The sequence below is a fragment of the Mustela nigripes genome, chromosome 13 (genome assembly GCF_022355385.1).
Source record: "Mustela nigripes isolate SB6536 chromosome 13, MUSNIG.SB6536, whole genome shotgun sequence".
NCBI classification, from domain to species: domain Eukaryota; kingdom Metazoa; phylum Chordata; class Mammalia; order Carnivora; family Mustelidae; genus Mustela; species Mustela nigripes.
In genome coordinates, this window is record NC_081569.1 from 132,918,470 (window position 1) to 132,941,366 (window position 22,897).

At 39.8% G+C, this 22,897-nt stretch overlaps 1 protein-coding gene across 3 annotated transcripts in view; it reads right to left on the minus strand.

The window, feature by feature from the left end:
* RGS6 (regulator of G protein signaling 6) overlaps positions 1 to 22,897 on the minus strand; it is a 542,081-nt gene that overhangs the window by 513,545 nt on the left and 5,639 nt on the right. For all 3 annotated transcript variants that reach the window (XM_059373828.1, XM_059373830.1, XM_059373829.1), the window contains exon 2: positions 3,056 to 3,159. In XM_059373828.1, the coding sequence (XP_059229811.1) occupies positions 3,056 to 3,142 (87 nt within the window). In that variant the 5' untranslated portion in view covers positions 3,143 to 3,159. The remainder of the gene's footprint in view (positions 1 to 3,055; positions 3,160 to 22,897) is intronic.

Sequence of the window (22,897 nt, forward strand, 5' to 3'; positions counted from 1 at the left end):
CTAAAAAAGTTTGGTTTTAAGAGCTTACAACCTTGAAAAAACCATTACAGAAGAGGACTTCCACAACATTTGTTTTGGATTCACCCTGATTTCAAGGTTTAATCTTTACTGACATCTTGAAGATAGTGTCCTGCAATATTGGTTGTATTGGTTGTAGCCAATGGCTGGTCTACAGCACTGCTTTGAGTAGAGAACTAGGCAAATAACCCACAGTTGAAACAGAACCGTAATTTAGTGGAATTAACTAGGTTTAAATTACTCCAGGCCCTACACCCATACTAAACGATGCCTCTTTCTCATAGATCAAACAGATGCAATATCCCTTTTACAGCAATTAACTAACATAGCAAATAACATGAACACAAGCACACCACACACATGTTTGTCGTAAGTAAGCTAGATCTATTTCCAATATAGAAAGCAAATGGCCAGTAGTCATATCTCTGAAGAACTACAGCAATCGACAACTTTGTATCTAAATTAAACAAAAAAAGAGTCCCCCTCCTACCATCCAAAAATTAAAAATCAAGTTCCCACAAACGAGAAGGAAGTTTTCCTTTCAATATAATATCAAACATTTATAATACCCAAAAGGTGTTTGGTGGCCCACCGTGACCTTGACCTTTCCTACCAACCTTTAACAACCCATTGGTTTACAATCTCCTGAATAATATAAAAATTACTGAATTTAAATTAAAAAAATTATATTGCTCTCCTGTGTCTTCAAAAAGCAATTCACGGGGCGCCTGGGTGGCTCAGTGGGTTAAAGGCTCTGCCTTCAGCTCAGGTCATGATCCCAGGTTCCTGGGATCGGGCCCCGCATCGGCTTCTCTGCTCAGCAGGGATCCTGCTTGCCTTCCTCTCTCTCTGCCTGCCTCTCTGCCTACTAGTGATCTCTGTCTGTCAAATAAATAAATAATATCTTAAAAATAAAAAACAATTCACTGTATAAACATACTTTAATCAACTTATTAATAGTATCAACATGTATACATTTTATAATTTAGTTCCTCTCCAAATGACACTGTCTTTATAAGACCTAAAGATAAAAGAAAAGCATTCATTATGGGCTACCTCCATGCAAAGTAAGATGTGAAATACCTCATTTACTTATTTTCTCTTCATAATGACCTTACGAGGTAGTATCCTTCCTCCCACCTTTTATTTTTCTTTTTAAAAATGAAGAAACTGAAGCTCACAGAAGTTAAATAACATAAGGTCACACCACTAGGAAGTAGTAGGGTTGCAATAATTTTAACCTAGGTCTGATTCCAAAGCTCATATTTCTATGAACTTGGCATAGGGTTTCCCAGCATGGGTGGGTTAAGAAGGTAATGATGAATAAACATCTTTCTATTCTGTATGCTTCACTAATTGGTTAGCCCTGTTAATCTCTTTTTTCTTTACTACAACTTAACAGGCATCTCTGTTAGAGAAGGGTTATCTAAACCTTCTCTTACAAAGCAAAAGATTAAGGAATTTGAGACTCAAAGCAAGATTAGTTTGAGTTCTATCTTTATAAGGAAAGAGAAAAACTCACCATATTGATCATCCAGAAATATCTAGTTCAATCTTGCCCATGTGATTAACAGAGATCAAACATACAGTCTTAGAGAATACACGGAACCCAGCAGACAACTCAAATATTTAGTGAAATGAATGAACATTAACTCATTTTTCTTATTAATATGTAACACAGTTAGGTTAAATTTTCACACATATGCAAGCCTTAAAAAGATGTGTTAATAGGAAGCAGTCATTCCCTCAGATTCAACATGTGCACACTTCCTGTGTCATAGTTCCTTCCTTTAAGACGTTCTTCCAAATATCCCTATTTGAATTAATAGCATCAATGTCTTTCTATAACCCAAGGTCAAAGCACAGTCTTCTTTTCTGTTCCCCTCTTAATTCTACATTCATTCAGTTTCCAAGTCATTTTTAAATTCAGACTCTTTAATCCTTTTGCTCATTCTCAATCAATTCTGAGGGGTATTTTCCCTGCTAGATTAATGTCCTCTTTACCATTCTCACAGGGACAGAAATACCAATACCCTACCTCCAGAGCCTCAAATCTGCCATCATAATAATGCATCTGGCACACTAGGGCAAGACTCATAATCCCAAAGAGATATTAATTTTACAACTCCTAGCACAAAAGTTTTTCATGATTAAATTGTCTATGATTCACTGTTCTCGAATCTGGCTCCATCCAGACTCTTCCCAAAACCTTACCTCCATTACTCCATGGAAGTCACCTCTGCCCCCAAACTCACTGGTTCTGGTTCCTGCTCACTTCCCTCAGCAACTTCCCTTTGATGAATGCATCTCACTACCTGGAATGTTGTTCTTCCTTTCTGCTTTCCACATAAAGCGGTCTTACCCATCCTTTACAATGGAGTTCAGAGGCCACTCCTCTGCCAGTACACACCTGGCCTCTAAGCCTGGAAGTGATCACCTTTCCTCTGCTTTCATATAACACTCTATTTGCACTTCTCTTTTGGAAATTAACAGTTAGATTATTACATTTATTTGCATACATCTTCTGTCTTCTACCAATGGCAAACAGCTAATACATGCATACCTCTGTATCTCCCACACAGCATCTAGACCAGATCTTATACGTACTATGGGCTCAAAAACAATCAACTGATAAATGTTACACAAAGGCTTTTACCTCAAAGGTGAATATATTTCCTCTGCATTGCTTAGGCAGTCTTTGCATTTAAAGAAAACCAAATCGGGGGCACATGGCTGGCTCAGTCTGTAGAGAATGCCATTCTTGATCTCCAGGTTGTAAGTTCAAGTCCCACATTGGGTGTAGAGTTTACTTAAAAATAAAATCTTTAAAGAATACCAAATCATATGTTTCAAGTATGACAAACCTAAGTTCCTTAAATTTTAGAATTGGAAAATCAGAGGATGTGAGAAGAAAACTACATTCATTTATCAGTCAAGGCAGTTTAGGCAGAAAACATTTGTCAAGCTGTCAACCGTCACTCAACCCTACACGCACACACACACAGAGACATCCCAAGCATGTCACGAGAGGCCTTACTTTGCGGTAGACTATCATATTTGGAGAACTCTCCTCTGGGTCAGCAATTCCCACTGCTTTTTGATCCCCAGATCCCTGAGCCATCATGGATGTCTTCACTCACGCTGCAAAAGTAAACAAATAGACCATTAGGACATGACAAAATCATATAAAGAAAGCTCTACAATGCAAAGAAGTAAGTATCTTTTGGCATGTGATACAAAAATTAATTATGATGAATTTATTTTTCCTCATTAATTTAAGCAGTATTTAAAAAAATGTTCAAGGGATATTTGGGGTCTTGTTATCCAATATCCAATATATTATTTTGTTTTGTTTTGTTTTTAAAGATTTTATTTATTTATTTGACAGAGAGAAATCACAAGTAGACGGAGAGGCAGGCAGAGAGAGAGAGAGGGAAGCAGGCTCCCTGCTGAGCAGAGAGCCCCATGCGAGACTCGATCCCAGGACCCTGAGATCATGACCTGAGCCAAAGTCAGTGGCTTAACCCACTGAGCCACCCAGGCGCTCCCCAATATATTATTCTACTTCCAAAGCAACATGTTCTCTATTTTCAGCCCAGAATCATGCACCCTAGGGGAAGGCTTATGCCAGTCCCACATAATCTCCTGAAGATAGATGAAGCCAACCATTTTGATGTTGATTTTGTCTTACCAAACCTCACTTTCTGATTAATTCTATACAATAAAATCTGAATATTTTATCAGTTAAATGTACATCAAAACCACAAGGAAATACCACTTTATATCCCCTAGGATGGCAAAAAGAGTAAAAAAGACAAACCTCAAATAACAAGTGTTGACAATGATTTGGAGAAATATGAACACTGTACCTTGCTGGTAAGAATGTAAAATGGTCCAGTCTCTATGAAAAATAGTTTAGTGATGCCTCAAAAGTTGACACATAGAATTACCATATAACCTGAAAATGCAACTGTACCCCCAAAGAACTGAAAACAAGCATTCAAACAAATACTCAAGCACAAACATTCACGGTAGCGCTATTCGCAATCAACAAGACATGGAAACTCAATGTCCATCAACTGACCAATAGATAAACCAAATATGGCCTGTCCCTACAATGGAATAAAATTCAGCCATGAAAAATCATAAAGTATTGATACACCCTACAACATAGATTTATCTTGAAAACATTACGCTTTATTAAAGAAGCCAGACACAAAGATCACTGCAATGGACTGAATGTTTATATCCCCACCAAAATTCCCATGTTGAAATTCTAATCCCCTAGTGTGATGGTGTCAGGAGGTACAGACTTTGGGAAGTGATTAGTGCCCTTATAAAAGAGACCTCGGGGAGCTCCCATGTGAGAACACAGTGAGAATACAGACATCCAAGAACCAGACACCACATCTGCTCGAGCCTTGATCTTGGACTTCCCAGTCTCCAGAAATATGAGAAATTTCTGTTATTTATAACCCAGCCAATCTATGATATTCTGTTATAGCAGCACGAACAGACTCGGATAGTCACATATTGTATGATTCCATTTACATGAAATATCTAGAAGAGGTAAAGCTAGAGAGATGGGAAGCAAATCAGTAACTAACAGCAGCTGGGCCGAGGGCAGAATGGGGTTATTGCTTAATGGATATGGGGTCTCCTCTGGGATAACGAAAACATGTTTGAACTAGATAGGGGCGATGGATGCAGAACGTTCTGGATGTGTTGAATGTCACTGAAATGTATACTTTCAAGTAATTAATTTCACATTATGTGAATTTTACCTGATTAAGTAAAATGAATATTTTTAATTTGACCTTTTTAAAAAGCCTGAAAAGATATCAGTGAAATAATGACAGCATATGGAATTTTTGAGAAAAGAAGTTCAGTTCTTGGTCTCACACTATATTTGCTGTGCTACTTCACACAAGTTAAACAACCTATTGGGTTCTCTTTGTTAACTTCCTTTTAAAACAAAACGTACCTGCTAGGTACCCAGAACCATGCTAAGGCACCTCCCTCTACATTGTTCTCATCAGTTAAATGTGAATTCCATGAAGTACTTACAAGTAAGAGTCCAATAAACTGAGTGTAAATGTATCATATAAAGCCATAAAAGTCCTATACAAATGTTATCACTAAGCTAAGAGCCTGCCTGGGTTATTTTCACAAAATTCATAGGCTTTTCATTAAAAAAAAAAACAAAAAAACAAAAAAAAACTTTTATAAATACCACACTTGACAGAAAAGGCCATTTCAATTCAAAAGAAAAACTCAGGAAATATTTTATTGTAAAATAAGTTGGTACCAAAGGTCATTACATAAAACAAATTTGGGTGGAAGATGGACAAGAGACAGGAATTTGTCATTTGTGCTAAGAATTTAAATGCCCTTAGTAAGTATCCCATTTGAATGTTGCTTGCTTTCTTTATCATTTGTGAATTAAGAAGCATTATAAAAGTTAGATTACATAAAGAGATAACGTCATTCTCTTATCTCCACGCACTGTAATGTCAGTGTTTCCATGAATATAGTACTACATGGAAATGCTGATTATTAATTCCAATCAGCGGCTTTTAAATAAAAGAACACCGTGCTAGTATATTTTTAAACAGCTACTTATTTGCCTATTCCTTTGCCTGAATACAGAATATGACAGAGCATGAAAAACAAAAAATTGAGTCCATTTATGTCTGCTCATTTATCTATGTAATAGAGCCATTTTGGGTTTCTGGCTTTGTTTGTAAATGAACACTCAGACTTTAATGAGCATATTATCTCCCACCTGGAAAACTGTGCTGTAACAGCAAGGTTGGGAATGACCTAGAAACAATCATGTCAGCCCTGCCTTTGCCTTTCCCTGGCTGCCCCCCCCCCGCCCCCTACAGAAACATTTCTGGTGTTACAACAGGGCTGAGGTTCCAGGAAGGGGACTTGAGACCACCAACTGATGGCAGACCGTCTCCATGGCAGGAATTTCAGTGAGTCTCGTATGTAGTAGAAAAGTTTCTATTTTTGGTTCCTCTAGCAGCTCATTTTGAAACTCAATGTCATTTAACTTTTCTGTGTCTAGGAAGAATCATTTCTAAAATAGTGATCTAACCACTTTCCAGTGTCAACAGAGGTTAGAGAAATGGGATGAAAAACCCGTACAGCTAAGGAGGTTATAATTCTCTTCATTGACTATGAAGATAGGGTTCAGGACAGGAAAGGGCTAGATTCTCATTCTTTCCAATACAGGATGAAATCTTTATTTTTTAAGTTAAGTATGACAGAAATGAAACAGGAATATTTTAAATTTTACGATAGCGAAAACCCAAAAACTTTTTCATGATATCTCTACGTACTTCATGTGTTTGCACACAGTAAGTAATTCAGGGCCTTTTATTTTAATATTTGAAAAACATCAATGTTTTTCTGAAAACACACAACTACACTTCAACAGAAAGAACATGTTAATGATATTCTTTTCCTATCGTTAGATTACAGCTAACAAAGGGGAGAACTGAAAACGTATTAAGAGCCTGAGTTTTAAAGTCCCCAAGAAGAGACAGGTAGCTCAGTGTTTACAAGCTGCTGTGTGTCATCATCATACATCCAGATTTTGGCTCCCCCACTTATAAGCAGTGTGATCTGGGGCAGTTTACTTCACCTCTCTGTGCCTTTGCTTCCCTATCTGTCACCAGTGTCCCAGTACAGTGGAAAGCCTTGTGAACTGGGTGGTCTCGTTCCCCGACCTGATCTGTAATTAAGTAGCTGTCACAACCAGGTCAAGTCACAGCCTCTCTGGACCCCAGCTGGACAACAGCTGTAAAAGCCTGCATCTTCACTATTCCTTCCAGTTCTGCCCTAGAGCCTCAGAACTTCTCATTTCTAACTCCCCTACGAACGCTCCTCAGAATGTTCCATACTACCTCACTTCAATCATCACAGCCTATATCCTAGCCCATGTCCTCCGGCCATGGCAGGGCTCATGCTGGACTTGTCCAAGAATCACAGAACTGCTGGAGCAAAGCATCCCCTCACAGACTCCGCATCCCTCCCCTTAAAGCAATTTCTGTAATGCCACCCCCCACCCCCAGCTGCAGTGAGACTCTGCATTTCTTGGAGCAAACACATTGAGCATCCGTGCACAAGGCTGCATGCTAGGCCCTGGAGATCCAAAGAAATATTAAACACAGATGCTCTCATTAAAGTGTTCAGAGTCCAGGAGGAGGGGGACAGACACGTCCACAGAAGCAGGACATTGTGCCGTGTGGGTGTTTAGTTATGCTGGCACAGGGCAGAACCTGCTGAGATCAGAAGGATCAATAGAAGTCTGGGGGAGGCAGAAGAGGCCATGCCAGCCAAGGGGAAAATACAAGCATGGCCCTCTGGAGCCCCCAGAAGCAGGAGGCACCCAAAAGAAAAAGAAAAAAAAAGACAATCTGATCTCAAAATTGAGCAGAACAGTCAAATGTGGGGTGCGAAATAACAGAGCTTTGCACCTCTCTTTGTTTACTCATTTATCATGGATCTCTACTCAAGACAGTTCTGCTTGGGTGGTCTTTGTTGGTGGGGTTCATCCCTCTCTCCCCAGCACCTTGGACAGGACATGGTATATTGTAGACACTCAAATATTTTTGAGTGAATGATGAAACTGATGAGATTCTACCAAGATGCAGTGTACTCCTTCTGGAACATTCATCTGGACAACAAGCCTTTAAAACTGCCCCCACAAAGAAGGCTTTTTATTTTCAAAGAGCTATGTGCAGAATCACACTTGCCCACAGGGTTTATTGGTCTGGGTCAGCCCTGAACTCAGGAATCCACGAGGTATTATTTACTTATTTATTGGAGAGAGACAGAGAGCACACAGGCACAAGCAGGGGGTGGGGAGGGGCAGGGGGAGAGAGAATTTTAAGCAGGCTGCACACACAGCATAGAGCTTGACATGGAGCTGGATCTCACGACCCTGAGATCATGACCCGAGCCGAAATCGAGAGCTGGACCCTTAGCTGACTGAGCCACCCAGGCACTCCATCCATGAACAATTTAGGTAAGAAGGAACATGTGGGAGGATGGAAAGTACAGTGAGGAGAGACCCTGTGAATAACAGAACAATGGAGTGTCTATGACTCAAACTCTGATTAGTAAATCTTCCGCAAATCAGGACTGCAATTTACTCCAAACTTCTGTTGTGTTTGTAGCTTGCACTTACAACCAATGCCAGCTGTTTTCCTCTGTAATGCCAGCCTCTCCAGAGCAAGCGAAGCCTAGGGTCCAGCAGGTAACAACACTGAGCCTAGCAGGGAGAAGGACCTCCAGAATGTAGAAAAGGAAGAGGCTCTGAAGTCAGATCAGAAATAGCATCTCGGCTCTGCTACACCAAGACTGCTGGGTAGTCTTTGGCAATTGACTACCTCCCCACACCCCCAACTTCCAGCTCTTCACCTGAAAGATGCGAGCCCCCTACTTTGCAGAGTTGCTTTTGAAGAGGAAATAAAATAAGGCATGCAAATTCCCCAGTGCAGAATGAATGTAGCCACTGACCAGCAGTCTGGTTTCATGAAATCTTAGGCCACCAGTGTCAAAACTGTTGGAGAAACACTTCACCCACCTCGGGGATTCAGAGATGAAGCCATCAGCTGTTTAACAAGCTTCTCTGGTGATCCTGACTCACAACTGAGAGACGGACCACTCAGTGACCCTCCAATGCCACTGAGATCATTGTCACATGCAGCTAAAAGCCTTACATGTCATGCCTGCCCCTCTTTGTGTCTAGCTCTCAAAATCCCATTCAGGGAAATATCTTGCAGGAGAGGTAATCAAAGCCTGACTGTAATGTAGTCTGAATATTTGTGCTGCCAAATAAGAATTTCTGTTGATGTTATTTCCTCTCCTCCATATTGTATCAACTTCACATTGTTTGCCTCAGCCCATTAAGACCCAATGGATTTTTTTTTTTTCTGACATCAGCAATGTTAAGCACTTCAGGAAAAAAGATTTACAAGATGTGTGCTAGCTCAGTAGTACAAGCTTGTTTATATAGCTCTAATCTGACTGAGTGGGCAGGAACCTCCAGGGGAAGAAGACAGAACAACAGCTCTGAAGAACAAATAACTCTTTCTGGTTAGAGGTCTGCCAGCGTGACATTTCCTACATAGATGAACTCAAAGTCCAGATGCTCAGTGGAAGAGGAAGAATCAGCTTCAGGTCCTACACCAAAAATCCTAAAGCAAGGTGCTGGAGCTCAGGTGCTAGGGGCCAATTTTGGTGGCCATGCCAACCACCCAGGATTCTACTGGGATATAATCACTTGGTCATTTCAGGACATCAGTTAGCATTCGGTGGGACCCAAAAGCTGGTCCAGGACTTGAACCAGACTAGTAGCCACAGAATCACCTGGGCTTGACTCTAAAGATACATGCCCCTGGGTCCCCTGATCCAGAAATTCCAATCTGGTAGGCCTAGAGTTGCCTCTGGGGATTTATAAGTTGAACAGTCCCCAGGTGATGTGGAAGCCCAGTCGGGTCTGGGAACCACTGATCTAGATTCCACAGGCCTGCCTTCCCTTCACCTAACCCCTCCACCCCAGCCATGCCGCCTACTGTCTGGGAAACCATGCGGGGTGAAGCTCCTTCAGCTTCCCTTGTATTTGGGCAAAGACTCTCTGTGCTGAAAAAAGCAAGGGTCCTGGAGTCAAAGAACAAGCTCTCAATCCTGGCCACACCATGTGATCATGAACAACTTAGCGCTATACTTACTTAGTCTCTCTGAACCTTGGTTTCCTCATCTATAAAATGGAACAAATACCAATCACCAGTATCAGGCATTCGGAGCCTTGTCTGCTTCTCAGAATTGCCCAGGGAAGGTGTCACAGCGACTTCAACAGGAGGCTGTTACTATTTCCAGTCTACCGATGAAAAAACTGAGGCCCAAGAACATAGGCAACTTGCCAAATTAAAGTAGCTTGTCAACCAAGAAACTAAAATCCAAACCCAGGACTAACTCCAATACCTGTATACTTTCCAACTTCTCAGTCTTGGTCTCCAGTGACATCCCCTATATAAAGTATTCAAAACAAAACAAAACAAAATTTTGGAAATATATAATATATATATATAAAATATACAAAATTTAAATATATATACACATATAAAATATAAAATTCAAGTATATACTTAAATATAAAGTACCTCTATACTACATATAAAGTACTTAGCAGTAGGTACTTTTGGTACATTGTAGGATTGGCACATAGTAGGTCCTCAACAGATGTGTGGTTCCTGCCTTCGATTTCCTAGCGGATCGGTGAAGTTGACTTCCCCATGCCAACTCCACCTTAAGACATACATAAATACAAGACTCTTCAAGTTGCCACAGCTGCCTTACAGCCTAACCAAACTAATTTTATTAAATTTTGCTTACAAAGATAAACACTTTTGCATTCTTCATATTAAACAAAAGTCCTAAAGAAATTAAACTGGGAGAAACAGGATGTTTTTCACATAACGGGATGGGTTGGCCATATGATGTGGCTCACTGTTCTATTACTGCTGAAAGTTCAGGTCCTCCCAGGCATCCTTTCTCACCAGTGTTCTTAGCCCCACACTGCTCTGGACACCCCCAGACCCTGCCACCTCCCCATCTATTTTCCCTGCCTTTTGAACTCTTCTTCTATTAACAGTTTGTTTCCTATGGCCTTACAGTTTTTCTCCGAATTTTAACCTTCAGTAACCTTCATGGAAACCTGGCTTCCCCCCAAAATACTCCCCTCTCTGGGAGCCCAGCTGTTCTCACCCCACATATCTCAAACCAGAAAGTAAGATGAGCATCCTCCTGGTTCCCCATTGCTGCTTCAAACAATTTCTCTCCCGTCTTCCTACACAAATTCCTGCTCCTGCAATGCTCAGATTATCTAGCTATGCCACTTTCCATCCATCCTCACTACTGTTTCCTGCCTCTCTTCCATGAAGCCTTTCCATTTCCTGAGGACTCCCACTTTCAGTTCTTTGAGGTTTCCTTCATCCTTCACTGCTTCATCAACCTCAATGACTTGAACATCAAAGACCTCTCTTGAAGGCTGGTTCTTTCATCCTTTTGTTTTCCCACCCAAACCCTTTTCCTCCACCCCTTTGCCTCGCCACTGACTCACATGGCCACATACTGAACCCCATCATCAAAGGTGGCCATGCCACCTCAGATACCAGTTCACTTACCAGTTATTTCCAGTTCACTTACTATACATACACTGCACACATTTTTCAAATTTATTTAGACATTTCAGTCCATGAAACTCACGAATTTTTACCCTCTATTACTACTCCTCCTCACTCTGCCTTTACATCCTTCCCTCAGTAAGCCCATCATCTTAACCACTCAATCATTCCCTTGCAAATATCTTAAACTGCCTCAATATGTCCTTTCCACACAGATTTCCAGGCAAAACTCTGACACCAATGGAACCAGAACATCCACCACACAATATCTACATAATATCTCAATATCCAAGCTCACACCCAAGCAGGTGTACTCTTCGTGGTGGGAATGAGGAAGAAATCACATAACCAGACTGACCTGGCTCATTTTAAACGCATAAGCCCAAACCTTAAATTAGTCAACACTGCCTGCCAAATCTAAGATGTTTTCCCACCAAAGTTGCTGTCTCCTTATCTGATTGGCTATCTCATATCTTCTTTTTGTTCCATCTTCACAAACAATCTCAGTGTGTGAGAGGCTCACTCCAAAATTCACTGAAGAAACAGAAGTCAGCAAAAGGCAAATCTCTCATCTTGAGGCACCCTCACCTAAACCACCATGTTCTTTAACTTTCCTCCTCTTACAGTAGAGGAAGTATTGTCATACTAAAGGGAAGTCACTCCACTCTTGCTCTTCATCGTAACATGATAGAATTTCCTGGGGCTTCATTATGATGATAGTGGATTATAGCTCAAACATCTGTAAGACACAAACTCTCTGAGGACTTCTCAGAGAAACCTAAAGTCAATAGAGGAGACACAAACAAGAACACAAGTGGAATTTGAAGTTTCTAGCACCTACAACTAAAGGAAACATTAAACACAGCTCAACTCTTGGCCAAGATAAATAAAACCTCACACTAAATGTCGTTACCTTAGATCTCATTACTGGATACACCATGTTTGGCTTTTGACAAAAAATTACAAGGCATATATAAGACAAGAAAAAACACAGTCTGAAAGGACAAGCAATCATTAGAACCAGACTCAGGACAGAGATGCTGAAATTAGACAAGAAATTTTAAATAACTATGATTAAATATGTAATAGGCTCTAATAGAAAAAGTAGACAGTAAAGAAAGTGGAGGAATAGAAACTCTTAAAAACCCTCAAAAAAGTAAATGTTAAAACTCAAAAACATGTTAACAAATGAAGAATGCCTTCCAAGAGCTCACTGATAGACGCAAAATGGTCAAGGAGTGAATCAGTGAGCCTGAAGGTCAACAGAACCTTCTCAACCTGAAAAAAAAAAAGAGAGAAAAAGAAATTTCTAAGAACAGAGACAGAACATCCAAGAATTATGGCACAATCCAAAGGTATAACATAGGTGTAATTGGAATACCAGGATTAGAAAGAGAAAGGAGTAGAAATATCTGAGGGAATAATAACTGAAAATATTCCAAAGTTAATGATATACACCAAACCACAAATCAAGAAAGATCAGATAACACCAATCACTATAAATTTTTTTTCATTTATTTATTTTCAGCATAACAGTATCATTATTTTTTCACCACACCCAGTGCTCCATGCAATCCGTGCCCTCTATAATACCCACCACCTGGTACCCCGACCTCCCACCCCCTCGCCACTTCAAGCCCCTCAGATTGTTTTTCAGAGTCCATAGTCTCTCATGATTCACCTCCCCTTCCAATTTACCCCAACCCCCTTCTCTCTAACTCCCCTCCTTCAAGATATGTCTCCAAAGGCAAAAGAAACAAAAGCAAAGATGAACTTTAGGGACTTCATCAAAATCAAAAGCTTCTGCACAGCAAAGGAAACAGTCAAGAAAACAAAGAGGCAACCCACAGAATGGGAGAAGATATCTGCAAATGACAGTACAGACAAAAGGTTGATATCCAGGATCTATAATGAACTCCTCAAACTCAACACAAACAAAACAGACAATCATATCAAAAAATGGGCAGAAGATATGGACAGACACTTCTCCAATAAAGACATACAAATGGCTATCAGACACATGAAAAAATGTTCATCATCACTAGCCATCGGGGAGATTCAAATTAAAACTACATTGAAATATCACCTTACACCAGTTAGAATGGCCAAAATTAGCAAGACAGGAAACAACATGTGTTGGAGAGGATGTGGAGAAAGGGGAACCCTCTTCCACTGTTGGTGGGAATGCAAGTTGGTGCAGCCTCTTTGGAGAACAGTGTGGAGATTCCTCAAGAAATTAAAAATAGAACTTCCCTATGACCCTGCCATTGCACTCCTGGGTATTTACCCCAAAGATACAGATGTAGTGAAAAGAAGGGCCATCTGTATCCCAATGTTTATAGCAGCAATGGCCACGGTCGCCAAAGTGTGGAAAGAACCAAGATGCCCTTCAACGGATGAATGGGTAAAGAAGATGTGGTCTATACACACTATGGAGTATTACGCCTCCATCAGAAAGGACGAATACCCAACTTTTGTAGCAACATGGACGGGACTGGAGGAGATTATGCTGAGTGAAATAAGTCAAGCAGAGAGAATCAATTATCATTATAAATTTTTTAAAATTACAACCCGCAAAACATGATATTATATATATATATATATATATATACACACACACACACACACACACACACATACACACAAAATGTAATATTACTAAACCATAAAAAATAAAAATTTGCCATTTTGCAACAACATGGATGGATCTAAAATGTCTAATGCCAAGTACACTTATGGTGAGCACAGTGTAATGTATAGAATTGTTGAATCATTATACTGTATACCTGAAACTAATATAACACTGTGTTTTAAAAAATTAAAAAGTAGCAGACCTTAGGCCCAGCTAAAAAAATAAAAATTTAAAAATTTTTTTAAAAGCCTAGGTGTATCATATTTAAATTGCAGAAAATCAAAGACAGAGAGAAGATCTTGAAAGACACCACAAGGCAAAACCCTTACCTTAAAGGAAAGAAGCATAAGAATCACAGGTGGCTTCTGATCAGAAACTATGCAATAGCAAGACAGTGGAGTGAAATAGTTAAATAGTGAAAGAAAAAAACACCAAATTAAAATTCTGCATCTAGTGAGATTCTTCTTCAAAATGAAGGAAAAGATAAATCTTCTCAGACAAATAAATAATGACTAAGTTTATCTCTAGTAGATCTACCCTTCAGGAAATGCTAGAAGTTCTTCAGGTGGAGGGAATTACATAGGTCAGAAACTTGGGTCTACACAAATAAAGAGCAAGCATCAGAGAAGAAATAAAGGGAAAATAAAATCCTTTAATTTTTAATTGACTTAAGAGAAAGGAATAGACTCTCTTGAACAATATTCATGGGACAGAAAAATAATTTTTTTAAAGATCAGCATATCAGGAGTGATTGAGTAGTACAGTCAGTGTCTGGCTCTTGATTTCGGCTGCAAGTCATGATCTCAGGGTGGTAAGATCAAGCCCCTCATTGGGCTCCTCGCTCAGCAGTAAGTCTGCTTAAGTTTCTCTCTCCCTCTACCCCTCCTCCCACCTCTTTCTCAAAATAAATTAAAAATCTTTAAAAAAGAGAGATTAGCATATCCAGGCATAACACAGATCTCTGGAATAGCTCTTTGTAACCAACTAGTTCAAAGGTTGGCAAACTGAGTCTGAGAGAACAAATCTAGCTTGCTGCCTATTTTGTACGGTCTGTGGGCTAAGGCTAATTTTTACATTTTTAGAAGGTTGCAAAAACTTACAAGAAGAATACTTTGTGACACATGAAAATTGTACAAAAATCAAATTCCTGTGTCCATAAATAAAGTTTTATAAATAAACACTTGTGTTTACTTATCGTCTGTGCTGCTTTTGCACTACAACAGCAGAGTCAAGGCGCTGCAAGAGAGACCATATGGCCCACAAAGCTCAAAGTATTTACTATCTGATCCTTTTCATAAAAAAATCTTCTATTCCCTGAACAAGCCCAACCATCTAATTTTTCAGAGGATGAACCCAAAGTCTGAGAGATCAAATTATATTCTAATGTCATCTGGCTGGTTAGTAATAGAGCCAGCATGAAAATGTAGGTCTTCAGGTTCCAAATGTCTTTCCTCCCACGTGAAAGGACTTATATTTTATTAGTATGAGATCTAAAATCATAGTGTCTAATACTACTGACTGTAGGGACTGCAGAAGCAACTCTTGTTATTCTCTGATTTCACATGATAACGATTGTATCCCTGCCAGGGAAGAAGTAGGAGTGACAGAGAAGCTTTGCCAATTTTTATACACAAGAAGGGGATGACTAAGAAATAAAGAGGAGGGCGTGTTCCCAGGGGACCTAAGAAGAAAGGCACTCCTATTGGCTTTTTTTTAAAGAATGTCAGTTATATTCCTTGAGATTTTGTTCGTTTTTCTTCTTCTTCTTCTTCTTCTTCTTCTTCTTCTTCTTCCTCTTCCTCTTCCTCTTCTTCTTCCTCTTCCTCTCCTTCTTTTTCAGAACTGGTAAAGTCATTACCTTTTACCCTCAAACTAGGCATTTAAATATCTTTTTTTTTTTTTTAAGATTTATTTATTTGACAGAGACAGAGATCACAAGTCGGCAGAGAGGCAGGCAGAGAGGTGGGGGAAGTAGGCTCCCCACTGAGCAGAGAGCCTGATTCGGGGCTCAATCCCAGGACCCTGAGATCATAACCCCAGCTGAAGGCAGAGGCTTAACACACTGAGCCACCCAGGTGCCCTAAATATCTCTTTTAATCCACATAGAAAGTACTTCTTTTCTATGACTCCCTACTATGCCTGCGTTTGGAGCAGCAGTAATAAGCTTTTCATCTTCTGGAGATAGCAAGATTTAACAAATAAACAACAAAATCTATTCAGGAAGCTCATCAGGCAGAAGCAAAATAGGTCAAAAAAATAACAATTGAATAGGTTTCTGAAGGTTTCTTATACTTTTACTTGTATTTGATGAAAGACAAAAAAAAAGGTTCGATTAGTGTGTACTAGTTCCTACAAGGAGAGTCTACTTTATTATAGAATGACCCTCAAGAACTAGGAAAGCCAGATAAAATTTGAAAAGAGAAAGCTCCCGAGGCAATGAGGACATGTAAGACCAAGATCAAAAAAAAAAAAAGAGGGGAAGTGGGGGAGTGTCGAGATGGGCCAGACATTCCACGCAACTATTCTATAAGCATCTAGTCAAATTCAGCATCTATTCAGGAAAATACTCTTAGCCAATTTTGAACATCAAGGAAATGGCTTAACCTAATAAAGGATATTTATGAAACATAGCAACCATAATATTTAATAACCACACTTTGAAAACTTTCCCACTGAGATTAGGAATGAGACAAGGCTGCCTGCTATGACCACTTCTATTCTCTGTTATAGTAGAAGTCTAAGCCAGCACGACAGGCAAGAGAAAGAAATGAAAGGAAGCAAAGGAAGATTGCAAATGAAGAAGTTACTTTGATTGTGCACATGGAAATTCCATAGTAATCTACACAGAACTCTTTGAATTAATAAGGGAATAAGGAAAGTCACTGGATTCAATGTCAATAAATAAAAATCAACTGTATTTTTGTATACCCATAGACTAATAATCAGAAAACACGTTGAAAAAGGCTATCATTTATAATATCATCAACTGATGTCAAATACTAGGAATATATCTGAAGAAAGATGTGCCATACCTTTACCACATGGAAAGAAACAAAACAATAACAGAGATGAAAGATTTAAATAAATGAAGGGATAAATAAGGGATAAATAAATGAAATGGATTGAAAGAGTCAACATTTTAAGGACATTAGTTTACTCCTAAATTAGGCTAGAGATTTAATGTTGTCCCAATCAAAATATCATCAAAGGAGGATTTTAAAATTTATACTGTAATGCAAAGGTGTAAGAATAACCAAGCTGTTCTTAAATAAGAGCAAAACTGGACATATGCTATCAGATATAGACCTCTTATTAAGCTATATTAAGACAGTGTGGTATCAGAATAAGAATGCCAAATAGAACAGAAGGGGCTAGAAAGTAGATAGAGACCTACGTATAAATGATCACCTGATTTATACAGAAAGTGACATGTCAGAGCTGTGGAAGAGACTTTTCAATACGTAGCATAGGAAGCTAACTAGATATACATATGGAAAACAAAATAAATATGGGTCTCTTTTTCATGTCATAGGCAAAAAATCAACCTCAGGTAGATCTTTTACCTACAGATAAAAGTCAAAACAACAGGGTTTCTACAAATCAAAATGGGAAAATAACTTCATGGTCTGACGGTAGGCAAACATTTCTTCAGCAGTCACAAAAACAACCATAAAGGAAGAGATTAACAACTTGGATTACACTTAAAGCAAGATCTCTTATTCATCAAATAGAGTCACATGGCAAGCCACAGAATAGTAAATGGTATTTTGAATACATGTAAGTGGGGAAAATATTTGGATTCAGATTTGTTTTAAGAAAAAGACAAACCAGTTTTAAAATAGGCAATAAACTAGAACAGAAACTACAAAGATTAAAAAAAAAGAGTGACCCCTAAAATATTAGAAAGACACAACACCATTAGTCACCAGAGAAAACTGAAACCACAATAAGACCCCACAATGCACCCACCATAATGTCTAAAATTAAAAAGTCTGACAATCGCAAGTGTTGACAAGTATGTAGAGAAACTGAAACACTCATAAACCGATGGCAAGAATAGAAGCTGGTAAAACCACCTAGGAAAACTCCTTGTAAGAACTTACTAAGTTGGATGTATGTATCCCACATCCCAGCAATGCAGTCTTAGGCATATACCAAAAAGAAATGCTTTCATATGTACACCAAACACACACACAAAACAGTTAAGAGCAGCATTACTCATCATTCATTATTCAGTAGCCCCAAACTGGAAATTCCCAAATGCCCATCAACAAACAGCAGATAAACAATCTATAAAATATCACAAAGTGGGTTTTGCTATATAGCAACAAAAACTAGTTCCGCTAGTAACATGGAGGACCCTCTCAAACAATATTGTGCACAAGAAGCCACAAAAAGGGAGGGGGATATACATATATTATAATTCCATATACATCTGGAATACTCCCAATAAGTTGGAACACCATGGTATTAGAAATGAGGTTAATAGTTACCACTAAGGAAGGAGAGGGTGTAGTTACTAGGAGGGAGCATCGTGGGGCATCTTCCAAGGGAATGGTAATATTCTCTCTCTTGATCCAGGAGTGATAATATGGATATATTTACTGTTTGAAAATTTATTAAGCAATGATTTATGTACTTTTCTTGATGTCTTATTCTCTAAAATTGTATGTTTAAAAAAGAATAGTGCAAATATTCTGAGAGAAGAAGAATATAGCATCTCTTGTTCTCAAGGTGACACCTGAGTTGTCTCGGAGTTAGCAGTGCAAAAAGTGAGAGAACTGTAGGGTTGTAGGGATGATGGGAGCCAGAGGTCGTGTCTGTCGCCACTATATCCACTCTCTCTGGCATTTGTGCGTGGCAGCTGTAGATCAGAAGCAGTAATCCTTGAATAAGAAAGATGGTACAGAAGTGAAGCGAGATTAGAAATGCACAATTGAGGGAATGTTTCACATTATCCGAAAGCTTTATTTTGGATAATGACATTTTCTGACTCTTATATAAAGTGTCTCAGGATTCTCAAACAGTGCCTGAAACACTCTGTATTCATTCCACTGTTCAGCACATAAAACCGGAAGTCCTTCAGCCAGGTGAGAAGACTGGGGCAGTTACTGTTTCTCACTGCCCAGTGTATTTTTTGTTCTCATATTTGCTTGTTCAGATAGGGAAAGGTGGGCCCAGGGAACTATCCTGGCCAGAGTATGCTGTATCACTGGACATACTGATTGGATCAAATTAGATCAATCAGGGTCCTTCCCTGAGACTGAGATAAGGACACTGGAAGAAAGAAGACCCCTTCTGTGTGAGGGACAGTGTGAAAAGAATATAAGGACAGGGATATTAGTGATCATCTTCTTTTTCTCTAGTGTCACCAAAGAAAGAAATCAAGATAATGGGGTATCAAGTTAAGAATGCTGATAGTACCTCTGAAGTTCCTGGATCCAGCCATGCCTGAATTCCCAAATGTATGAGTCACATAAATACCTTTCCTTGAGTTGGTTTAAATTTTGCTTTAATTCAGTTCTTTTAGTTTGTTTTTTTCTCTATGCCAGAAAACCCTGAATATCCGTTATCACCCTGACCACTAGGTATATATGTGACATTCAAGTCCCAATAGACTGGACCCAGTTTGAATTTCTAGTCTTGTCAACCACTGTCCATCTTCCTATGACCAACAACATATCTAATCTCATCCCCAGGGAAATTTACCCCAACCAAGAATTTCCAATAAGCAAAGTTCTACTTCCAAATACACATTTGAGAGCCAACAGGTCATTCCTGGTACAGATAATTAGAGAATACAAGAAACTGGGGCTTAGACACAGATTTTGTAAAGTGGGGGAGGGAAGTTGTAAGGCAGATGGCAGGCAGGGGAAGCGGTTTTCGCAGAGAAGCTTTTGAAAGCTACAGGAAGCCAAAGAAATGAAAACCTGGAATTGACAACATATGCTTTGGCAAGAAGCTGAATACGCTACACGTTGGGGTGAGACATCTGAGAACTTCCTAATCAGTTCTGCCACGCAAGTTAAGTAAGGTTTATCCCAGATTCATCCACTTTACCCTTGAGCCACAGGAAGATCCGGGAGTCAGCGGTCAAGCTCGCAGTCAAAACGTCAGAACAGCATTGAACCTTTGGACAGACAGCCTGACACTGGGCAAGGAAATACCCATTTATTTGTAGGGGAATTGTGCATTGACTCTAAGAAGCAAAACCACTTATGAGCATTTCAGCAGAGGTGTGATCTCCTAGAATATAGCAAGAACTAGAAGTTCACTGTGGCACACCCTCTATTACCAACAGAAGGTGGGGAAAATGTCACTCACAATGCCCTGTTTTCTCTTTTCACTTTTGATAAGCATAAATATTCATTAAACAGTTTGCTTACCACCTAGATTTCCCCTGTCCCTGTCTCCCCTTAAATTTTCAGCTCATCAACATGGACTTCTCCTGCCTGATAGGTTTTTAAGGACCTGATTCTCAAGAGGGAGATGTTTTTTGCACACTTTGTCACCTCTATCCTTTTACCTACATTGAAATGCCTCAAGAACACCCTTGCCAACTCTGTCCTCTGCCCCCATCTCTGCAGGCCCCAAAACCATTGGTTATCAAACGTCCAATTCATCCACCAATGTCTTCAATGAAATCTCCCAGTAATCCCTCCCCCATCCTTATATGTGCCTGTCTTACCACATTCTGTTTCTCTTTTCTCCCCCCACAGAATTTTAAACTTCTTGAAAGCAGGAGCCATCATACCTGATTAATCATGATCTAGAAAAGGGTGTAGGGCAGTAGGACCTACTGCCAAAGAGGACAAACCGGCAAAAAGCAGGGAATAGCAGCAGAGACCATAGAAATGCCCTGGGGTAAAAACCCCACCCACCCCAACTAAGAGCTGCCTAACCACAGATTTCCAGGAACAATCTCTCTTTCATTAATGCCCTCAGAGCTCTCACAATTTCTCAACCCTATTCTGTATTCGGGGAGAATGTGGATCAATAGTGTTGAGCTACTGTGTCCAATGTCACAGACCCCGGGGTTCTGGTGGAACCCAGCCAGCAGCCAAGCCCCTAAACTATCTGCCATTCTAAAAGGTAAAGTGCCTTCCCCTAAAAAAGAAAAAAAAATTCTAAAATATAATCAATAAATTTATTCTTTGTGAAGGCATCCTTTCTATTTTGACCAGCTGCTGAATCAGTCTTTGTTTTAGGAAGTATGGTCAGCAAAATGATATAATGGCATCTTCCTGCTTGGTTTGGAATCTGAACACAGTAGCACTTACACAGCAGCTTAAGGAAAAAATACTTTGGACATATTTTCGAGTTGTTGTCTTTCTTCCAGAGAGGCCACAAACATGAAAAACAAAGCCATTGTGTTCAGGTTGGACCGGGCAATGTACATCTATACAATATTTTTCCAGTTGAAATTAGTTGCTAATGATTAAAAATGTATGGCAATACGGGCTTTCTGAGCAGCACATACCCTTTGCTTTAACACAGTCCTCACCTGATCCTAATGCCTTCCGAACCCGGGAGTTCAGTGTCACACACCATTCCTCATCACACATGGGTGGGTTGTTTTGCTTTTAGAAAAAAAAGGGAAGTGTTGTCTGGTACCCATGTTTCTATCAAAAATGAGTCAGAGGTCCCCAGGTTTCCCAAGAAATGGGCTCTTAACTCTGAAAGCAAACAATAATTGCTTTACTCACCAATTATCAACTCCTCCACCTGCAAAGCTTGCTGTTATCCTTCTCTTCACCTATGAAATTTCTACCTCGTTCCCAAAGCCTGTCTCTACCAGCTCCGATTATACGGTATTGTCTCTCTACACTGAAATGCTTACTGTTTTTGTAATCTATTTGCTACCGAATCTGCTTATGAAATCCCATGCATTTTCCCCTAAACTGCCCTTTATCATCCTTCACTGTTAATTTTCTATTTATCTCTATTATTTTTCCAAGATAACTGATGTGATCTCAAGGGTAGGGACTCAGTCTACCCTTTGTTTGTGATACATCAGAGAAACCTGGAACTTTGTGGTCAGATGAGATTGGAGTTTAAATCTCTCAGTTTCTCTCTAGTCAATACCTCTCTGACATAGGGCATGTGGCCGAACCTCTTTTTCAGCCTCAGTCTTCTTACTCATAAAATGGGAGTAATAACACCTAATTCTTGTTAAGAGGCTGTGATCTACAAAAAGCTTTACAAGTGCTGAGTATTATCAGTCTATTTCTTTGTTATAGATCCATAGCTTTGTAGGCCTGGCAACTTTTTATTTAGGAAACCAACAAGTGCCTTCCCAAGCACTGACTACGTGTGTGGCCCTGTGCTGGGTGCAGGAAAAAATCATGGTTAAAAAAAAAAGCAGACCACAGACAGGGGGAGAGACAAATGTTAGTGTATAATTACAAATTACAAACCAGGATGAGAGCCTCAGTGTATCATCAACCCCAGGTTATCTAGCCAGGCAAAATCAAGGAAACAATAGGGACGGGATAATAACCACGTGCACCCTGCACCTACACCTGCTCCAGCCCATGCCCCCCTACCCTGGCCAGTCCGCGCATCTCTACCCAGACTCGTTCATCCTTCCTCCCACATTCACCCTACAATAACTCTGCAAACATTCACCAAACTCCTACCGTACTGAACACTGTAAGAGACACTAAGGACAGAGAGGAAAAATACCACACAGCCTTGCCTCGAGGGTGGCTCACATTCTGACACAAGAGACAGCCGGGCAGCAGCAGTCCCTCATTTTCACATCTCTTCCTGCTGGGGATTAATGGTCTTCAGGCTCAAGGAAACAGACATATCCTTGGCTACTGCAAAGGCAGATCTTTCCCATTCCACCCTCTCCACCTAGTGTCTGGCCTGCTTGTTTCCTACGAACCTTCTCAAATCTACGGAGCAGGGTTCTCCAAGGGACTTGGGAGTGCCTCCGATGTTAGGCTGATATAAGCAAGTCCTCAGGAACAGAAGAAGGGGCAACCATTATACCGAAATATACCCAAAAGACTCACTTTGGAAGAGGTCATCAAGAGGACAT